At 36.1% G+C, this 9,505-nt stretch overlaps 1 protein-coding gene across 1 annotated transcript; it reads right to left on the bottom strand.

The window, feature by feature from the left end:
- Positions 1-423: 423 nt before the first annotated feature.
- Positions 424-9,165, bottom strand: LOC109177578 (septin and tuftelin-interacting protein 1 homolog 1-like). Its single transcript, XM_019326962.1, has 4 exons — positions 9,090-9,165; positions 8,791-8,889; positions 8,415-8,489; positions 424-2,786 (listed from the first exon to the last, which is right to left on the bottom strand). The coding sequence occupies exons 1-4, from the start codon at positions 9,163-9,165 to the stop codon at positions 424-426; spliced, it is 2,613 nt and encodes an 870-aa protein (XP_019182507.1).
- Positions 9,166-9,505: the final 340 nt, after the last annotated feature.

Here is a 9,505-nt window from a genome sequence, read left to right on the forward strand (position 1 = left end):
CATAGAAGGCTGAAGGCTGGCATCAGTTCTGTTTTCAACAATTATATCATAACAAAGGTTTTATGTTCACACATCAGTTCTGTTTTCAACAATATAATGCTATCGAAGTGCTATAAATTTCAAACTAGAAAAACATAATCTCAACTGTACAACCCTTAGTTTGCTAAGATTTACATATAAACCATTAATTTCACCTGCTAAAAGTAATTTAAGTTAGAGATAAGACATACAAAACTAAAGAGTTTACCTCAAAAAAATACACCTTAAATCATTTCACAAACTGCTGCAAGCCTGGAATGCAGTCCACAAAAATAAGTTTCAATGGAAATTACATGAATAAATTAACACCCACAAAATGCAACAAGTTTATTATTATCTAAATATGTAATAATTTTTTTTTTTTTTATAAACATTCTTTCTTTATCATTGCCTCCGATTTTGTAACTCCAAAAGCAGCTCAAGACACATGGGAGACCATTTATCCTCAATTTGTGCATATACCTTCTCATTCAGAGAGTCCATTATTATGCTTAAGCTACCAAAACCATATATTTGATAACCATTATGTATCCTCCCTGGCTTTGGCTTGAATAGCAAACCATTCTGCTGCGCATAAGCTTCTATTATTGCTTTGAAGCTGAGATCTGATCCACTGTCTTCTCCATCTCTTTGTAGCCCACCACTCAAGTTCGGTTTTTGAGCTTGTGCTGATGCCTCGAATTGTCTCTTTTCGAGAGCTCTGAGATAACTTATATTCTCTCTTAAACTTGGGTGGACTACCTCCATGCCATTAGCAGCCTGGATCATCATATCGTCACCAACAATAAGCCTATACCGGATATGATTATTTGCAAGTAGTTGTGGTGGCAAAAGTTGCTTCCAACCTAAAAACCATTGAGTAACTTGTTCAAAGTTTGGATTTGAACACAACCAATGGTATAAAACTTGTTGCCACTTGTCGAAGAAGATGTCCATAAGTGGAAGCATTTGATGAATGGGAATAGCAGCAGCCCATGTCCGGACCCAGTGAAACTGATCAAGGTTCTGATTGGCTGGGTAAACTTGGAATTCATGCATCACAGCCACCAACTTTGGGACAATAAATCTTGCCATCAGTTTTCCCCAACTGCTTGGATCGAACACGGTTTTCCAAGGTGACAATATGTAGTATGCAGATATATCACTCGGGTGCCAAGCATGAAGTACACTTTCCAATCTGCAACGTATAGTGTTAAAGCATGATTCCAGCTTCGTCTGTCCCAAGAAGGGCAGCCAAGGATGAATCCAAGAATGGATTGGAATTGTCTCTCGACGGGGATCCCACGAATCCACAGCAGCTGCTAATTTTGGCAAAACAATGTTGTCCAGAATGGTGTGGAGGACTATAGGAGGCAACAACTTCTCCCAGGAATCCAAAAATCTAAGCATTGGTTCTGGATCCCTAGCCTGCCAAGTGTTAGTCACAGATATTCTTATAGCAGGAAAAAATACTTCCATAAACAGCTGAGAATAAAGAGATGAGTTGTCTTGCAACAGATTCTTCCATGACGAAACAATCTTTAATCCATGTGTTGGATTTTGAGGTAGATCCCATCCCTGAAATACTCTGATAAATAACGGGATAGCATACGAGCAAGCTATGGATGACAATTTAGAAAGTTTATAATCATCAGCGTAACGTTGTTGCAAGTCAAGAAACGAGTTCACGAGTGAGTCAAGAGTCAATGTACCCTCTTTACTCGCTTTATCTATCCGGTCCAATTCATTCATAATGTACTCCATATTTTCAATTTGCTTTTTCTGGTGAACTGCCACAGCTTGGAGTTTCTCCTTCTCTTTCTGCAAAGCAACCACTTTCTCCCTCTCATTTCTCAAATCCCGATCAATTTTTAGAAACTCAAGCTCTGCTAAATCAACCATCAACCCCATATTGTGCTGAAGTTCAGCCATAGGAATATCACTTTCCCTGGCTTTTTCTTCGGCATTTAAGTTCTCCAAGTTTGTCAGCACCCGAACTTGTGGACCCCTCATATCATACACCTTTTGAACAACATTAACCCCCTGCTCTTGCTTCCTGGCCAGCAATTCTTCTACCGTTATGCAAACTTTCTTTTTTGAAGCTTGCTTCAGCCAGGGCTTCTCTCTTTTGTGGGCAGGAAGAGGAGCAGACTTTGCTGCTTCGGATTCTTGAAGCGCTGGCACCTTAATCTCCTTGTAATCATTGAAACCCATTCCCATGTTCTTGGGCCGCAACTTTGCTTCAATGGGAGCTGTGATACCTTGTTCATTCTTCCCAAGCCCACCTCCCTTATAACCCATCTTTTCAAGCAACTTCATTCCAATCCCCTTAGTGTGCTTTTCAAAGGTTCCCGCTTCTGATTCTCTCTTCCCAGCCTGAGAAGATTTTTGTCTCAACACTGCACCTTCCTTGATCTTCTTCCCAAAAGCAGAACAAAGAAAGTTGTCAGAAGATGAAGCTCCTCTATCCTCTTCCATCTCTTTCAAATCCTCCTTATCACTATCAATTTTCTGGTTGGGCAATACACTCCCAGTGGAGACAAAGTTAACAGGCTTGGTAAGGTCTTTCTTTCGCTTTTTGCCCCTTCCCTCATAGTCGGAGTCACTACTACTGTTCCCAGAAGCAAAAATGCCATAGAGAACATCGTCTTTGGTCCGCACCCGCTTCTCCTTGCGGTTACTGTAATAAAACTCACCACCAATCCACTCACCATTATCAAAATCATTCTCCATTATAAACTGGACGAGCTTATGACTTATGGGCAACACTAAATATAGAAAGAATACAGACAGGATTTAGAAAGAGTAAGATTTTATTTTGTATTATTGTGAATTGATAATCCTCTCCCTATGGGGCTTATTTATATATGCATATTTTGGATTACTTGTCCTACAAGAAATAGGAATGGCTACTGCATCATATAAGGAAGTCCGTGTTACAATGAGATTAACCGATTAAGGAGGCCAAATCTATTCTATTATGAACAGAATTGATCCTATCATTTTATATGCTCGGGGTAAAATAAAAACAATGAATGTATGAGTCAAATACGTCATCGAATTGTACACGATAATGCAATTAAGTCATTAAAACGAAAAAAAAAACCAACAATTGAATTCTTAAACTAATCAATTTAATGCAATTCCTCTCCAAGTTTTCAACAAGTCACTCCAAATTTAAAATATTTTTTTAAAAATAATTATTTAAAATTTAAAAGTTTTTTTTTTTTAAAAAAAGGACTTCGTCCTTCTTCGTCTCCATGACCGGAGACGAAGAACCTCTCCGCCTCCACTGCCCGGGACGAATAAACTCTTGGGTCAGAGTAGCGTCCATTCAAACTTTGGGCCTAGTGCGGATGCCCATCACGCCCGCTATCAAGGCCGGCCCTTATTATAAATAAGGGAAAATGGCATTTTTTCCCCCTGTGTTATATACTTATAGCACTTTTTCCCCTTATATTATTTAAGTGGCAATTTTCCCCCCTAATATATTAAATGGACATATTTACCCTTAAAATAAATATTTCCTTTATTTTACTTCTCCAACAAATTATAACCACAATTTGAAAAAATAAAATACATTAATTGTTGAATTTAGAATACTTTAAAAATAAAAAAATAAAATTTTAAAATAATGTTTGAACCAACAGTTCAAATTGGATCCGAAATTGTGAAACAACGATTCAAAATAAAAACCAAATCGCGATTATATATACTTATATGTGAGAGTCAATATAAATGCGAAAAAAACATACACTATTTGCAAATATTATAATTCTAATTTTAAGCTATTGCTAGTAGTTGTTCCGATTTGAACCTCTGGTTCACGGTTCAGAATCTATTTTTTTCCACTTCACAATTTTAATAAATGGAAACCCAAATATTGGGTTATGTTATGAATCATAACCGAATTTTTTTTTTATTTGATTGCTATAGTGTTCGGTTCAGTTCGAACCGAACCGTGGCCATCCCTACGTATAAACAATAATTTGTTGAACAAGAGAAATAAATAAAATATGTATTTAAGGGTAAAAATGTCTATTTAATATTATCAGGGGGAAAAACCGCCACTTTTATAATAATTGAGGGGGCAAATGTGGATGCATGAATAACTCAGGGGGAAAAAGTGCTATAAGCATATAACATAGGGGGAAAAAGTGCCATTTTCCCTATAAATAACAAGCACAATCTTTTATTATATTATGAATAATAAGCTCAATTATCTTTATTATTGAAATACAACTTGATGAATATACCTAGGCAATTTAATATCTCGGTGACTTTAATTTCTCTTTAATCACTGTACATTATTGAAATACAACTTGAATTATTAATTTTAATTGTGCATTATTTTTTTTATTATGATTGCTTTTCTTCAATTTTTAAACTGTTTAAATTTTAATATTTTTATTATTTTCATTTGTTAAGACAAGGTGAGATTGATGAATTTATAAGTAGTACGGAGTATAAAAGTTTTTATTAACATGTCATAAAGTAGATATTATTAGATACAATTAAAAAAGAGAAACGATATTTTTTATATGTACGTGTTAGATTAAGGTGCGGCGGGGTCCTCTCGTGCGGTGGTGCGGCAATACCAACAGTTGAACGATTATACACCATCAACGTTAGGAAATACACAATAAAAAACAAACACAAATTAGGTACGCATCGTCAAAAACACACCATTAGGTGTGAGTAAAAGCATCATACAGTGTTTGGAAATACACCATTGGGGTGGTAAGTTATATGGTGTATTCTTTTGGGTGTATTGGGTATTTTTTTGGTGTTTTTTACTGCATTTCATTGTGATGTGTTTTGCTTACACTATTGGTGCATGTTGTTAACACTGTTGGTGTATATCTGGAACCCTCGCCGCACCGTAAGCACCCACCGCATATGAGCGCTCATCTTTTCTATATAATATATTCGATACAAGTAATTTACATTTCACATTGGTGCAACTAATGATAATGTTAGGTGCACTTAATATTGTTGCTAAGGTGTACATTATATTGTTCCACTCTATAATGTTGTTAAGTGCACTCCATAGTATTATTACTTGCACATCAAAGTGCACTCTTTATTGCTGCACTCTATTAAGTTGTTACTCGCACTCTAAACACATTTTACTTGGCACATCAAAGTTTGGATTATTTACAAAAATGTCAGTATGTTTTTTTTTTAAAAAAAAAAAATGGATAAGGGTCAAATAGACCCTCTAACTATATATCAAAGTGCAATTAGACCCTCAAACTAAAAAAACATCCAATTAGACCCTTAAACTAGTTAGATATGTGCAATTAGCTTATTTAATAGGTTACCAAAAGGTAACTTGCAACTTTTCTTACATGACATGCATTTTTTGTGAAATCTTATTTAAAATGTTTTAAAAAATATTTTTAAAACTAATTTTAAAAAAATCTGACGAAGAAACCGAACTACGTCTTCTCACCTCAGCTCCTCTAATCATCGCCAAATTAAACCCAGGCCTTTTTATTTCATATTTTCTCCATCATAATTCAATTATTATTACATCATAGCTACCATATATATATATATATATATATATATATATATATATATATATATATATATATATATATATATATATATATATTTGCAGTATAAGAAACACTAACATAGCTTGTCCTAGTGGAATGAACTTGTTCAGGATCAAGCGAAGTGAAACTTGAGAGCGTGAAATCGCAAGAAGATTCGCAGATGATGATGGATCAAAGGAATCGCAGGCTCATGATATTGAACGGGGAATCGGCCAGGTGGTCGAGGATGAAGAAGCAGAAGCTTCGTCAAATGGAAAATTTATTGTCATGAGAAGACGTAGTTGGGATTTTTTCTTCGGATGGAAAGTTTTTTTAAATTAGTTTTTAAAGTTTAGTTTTAAAAATATTTTTTGAATGCTACTGATTCTATTACATTGTAGTATCTGTAGGCTCGAACTCACAACCTTCCAAATGGAAGTCCAACCCGAATACCAGTAGCATTCAAAAAGTTTTAAAAATATTTTTTTTAAAATATTTTTAAATAAGATTCTACAAAAGATGCATGTTATGTAAGAAAAGTTGACAAATTACCTTTTGGTAACCTGTGAAATAAGTTTTTTGCACAAATCTAACAAGTTTAAGGGTCTAATTGAATGTGTTTTTAATTTGAAGGTCTAATTAAATTTTGATATATAGTTGGAGGGTTTATTTGACCCTTATCCAAAAAAAAAATTGCTTATAATCCGCTAGATTTTTCCTTATGGACGACTCGAGTGGGTTCATAGTTACGTTTTCTCCTGCGCATCAACTCTCATTTGATCTGGTTCCTCTCTCTCATTCAATTAAATTAAAATACATTAAAAATACGATTAAAAATTAAATTTAAAAAAAAATTAAATAACCCAAAAATAATTGATTTGACCAATTATTGGTAAAAATGATAAGTAAAATAAGAGAGACATGGTACTGTTAGAAACACCAATGGCCCGTTTGGTTCACGGAATAGGCCAGGAATGGCATAGCATTCCCAGTAATAGGCCTATTCCGTTGTTTGGTAACAATTTCTATTACCAGGAATAATATTCCTGGTAATAGCCTATTACCTCAAATAAGGTAATAGCTATTACTAGGGCCCCCCCCTAGTATTAGCCTATTACTGAACGCTCAGGAATAGATTTTAGAATCTTTTCCTTTTTTACCCCTTTCTTTAACCTAATTTTTTTAATCATATATATAAATTTATCCTATTTCACCACCGTCGTCGCCGCCACCACCACCACCACCACCATCGTCGCCGCCGCCACCACCACCATCACCGACGCTGCCGCCGCCGCCACCACCACCACCACCACCACCATAGCTGCCGCCACCACCACCACCACCATAGCTGCCGCCACCACCACCACTATCGCCACAACCGTCACCACCCCCACCACCACTGCCGCCCCCACCACTGCCACCGCCGCCACCACCACTACCACCACCGCCACCACCACCATCACCACCACCGCCACCACCACCACCGCCACCGCCACCACCCAGCAGCAGCAGCACCACCACCACCACCACCGCCACAACCGTCGTTGCTCCCACCACCACTGCCACAACCGTCACCGTCGTCCCCACCACTGCCACCGCCACCACCACCACTACCACCACCGCCACCACCACCGTCACCATCGCCACCATCACATATTTTTATAAGGGTATTTATGTCTTTTAAAACATATTTCATTTCTATTCCTTAAATCAACCAAACACTGTAATATAATTCCTAAAGTCTATTCCTTCCGCGAACCAAACAATAGAATACAATTCCTATTCTATTCCTTGCCTATTCCATTCCTTATGGAATAACATTCCTATTACCTTAAAATTCATTCCGTGAACCAAACGTGCTGCAATAGTTACCGTAGCACTCCCTAATGTATAATCTTTTTATGGGAATGGGACACGTAAAATTTTTATTAATATATGGGACACATAAATTTCTTATTAATTCAAGGGAGGTTAATTTTTTTTCGAATGTTACTGGCTCTGTTATAATATAGTATCTGTTCATATACTTTCTCAACCTATTGAAACACAAAAAACTAATAAGGCATCCATTGAGACCAAGGGAGGTTAATTAATTCACTAGTAATCCATGAAAATAAATAATTTGCTTATTATTTTTTTTAATATGGAAATGGTAATTGTAAGGATGGAAGGATTTTCCAATATTTTAAAAGCCAAATGGTGTATTATAAGCCACAATTTGTGCCAAAACTAAACGCTCAGGGGTAGGTAGCCATTACTGCGAGCCGTGTTCCAGACGATAGACGATATTCTGACGAGATTCCGACAGAGTTTCGATATGCAAATCTTGAGCTCTCCTTCTTCTAAAATGAAACCACTATATATAGTGGTGAGTGTGTAGAGAAAATCTAACAAACCATATCCCTTTGAATAATTCATATATTTAATTTAATTAGCTGAATTAAATTCGGGAATGTATCGGGAAACCATCAAGTCCAGGATCATCATTTCATCCAATCCAACTTTAAATAATATCCACTTATCCAAATTCATTCAAAATTATATAATCCACATATAATTTTGATGGGTCAAAACCAAGTCAAACACACCAATTAATCAGCCCAATTAATACAAACAGGTTTGGTCTAACTAAATTAAATATTCCACCATTTTGGACCGAACAATCCAACATCAAACTACATTTAATTAAGTAATTAAACCAATTGAATATTTATCGGGCCATTTAATTAATCCAATAAATAAAATATCAGTCCAATAACAAAATTAAAGCAGGCCAATAACACACAAATCAGCCCATTTTAATTTTCAATGCTAACAAAAACCATAAAGTTTTTTTGTTTTACTGTCCAGTACCTGCATTCTCTTCCACCGTCTTCAATTTTATCGTTTTCTTTTCCTCCTTTCTGCTTCTCATGGGGTTGGAGTTACCTGTCAACAGAAGTTTCTAAACTCAGCTCAGCACAAGAGTAGTTTACTTTTTCGTATTTTAAGCCATATTTTCAGCTTTAGTTAAACTCTACAAAACTTGTATAAAATGACTAATATTCTCTGTAATAAAGAACACAACAGAATCCTCATTTTTTACTTTGTATAAGAGCTCTCCGCTTTTTTCTTTGCATTAGTGATATTCTTCCTCATGTGTTCATTTGCAACGCCTTTCATGCTTGGAATCTAATATGGTATCAGAGCCATAGCTCTTGATACGAGCTCCAATTAATGGCGTAGCCACCTCCAAATGCAAATAGTGCTGGACCGTAAGGTCCACCTCCAGTGATTCCAACTGTTGCGACCATCTCTGGATTAGGGGCAAGAATTGAGACTTCTCCAGCTGCGAATTTAGTTCCAGACATTGAATTCAATCCAAATACTGCAGGTAAACTTTATTGCATACACTCTAATAAGAGTCCAGCAGTGGTGTTAGTTATACCTGTTTTAGATGAATCGAAATATTATCCTTGGGCTAGGGCAATGAAAATAGCCTTACTAACTAAGAACAAACTAGCATTCATTAATGGGGGATAACAGTACCTGATAGAACTGAGTTGAGGTACGAAACATTAGCTTTTTCAGAAGTGACAATAACAGTACCTGATAACAGCGCCATAGCAACCTCCTTCTACAACTGCGATTGTCCATACTACACCTTTTTTGTTTTACTGTCTAGTGCATGCATTCTCTTCTGCCCATCTTCAATTTTTTTGTTTTCTTTTTTCCTCCTTTCTACCTCACCTGGGTTAGAGTTACCTGTCAACAGAAGCATCTAGGCGCAGCTCAGCAACCATCTCAGTACAAGAGTAATTTACTTTTCTGTATTTTCACCGTTAGTTAAACTCTACAAAACTTGTATAAAATGGCTAATATTCTCGGTAATAAAAAACATAAAAGAATCCTCATTTTTACTTTGAATAAGAGCTCTCTACTTTCTTCTTTGCATAAGTGCACTT

This window comes from Ipomoea nil, unplaced genomic scaffold (genome assembly GCF_001879475.1).
Source record: "Ipomoea nil cultivar Tokyo-kokei standard unplaced genomic scaffold, Asagao_1.1 scaffold0805, whole genome shotgun sequence".
In the NCBI taxonomy this organism is placed as follows: Eukaryota; Viridiplantae; Streptophyta; class Magnoliopsida; order Solanales; family Convolvulaceae; genus Ipomoea; species Ipomoea nil.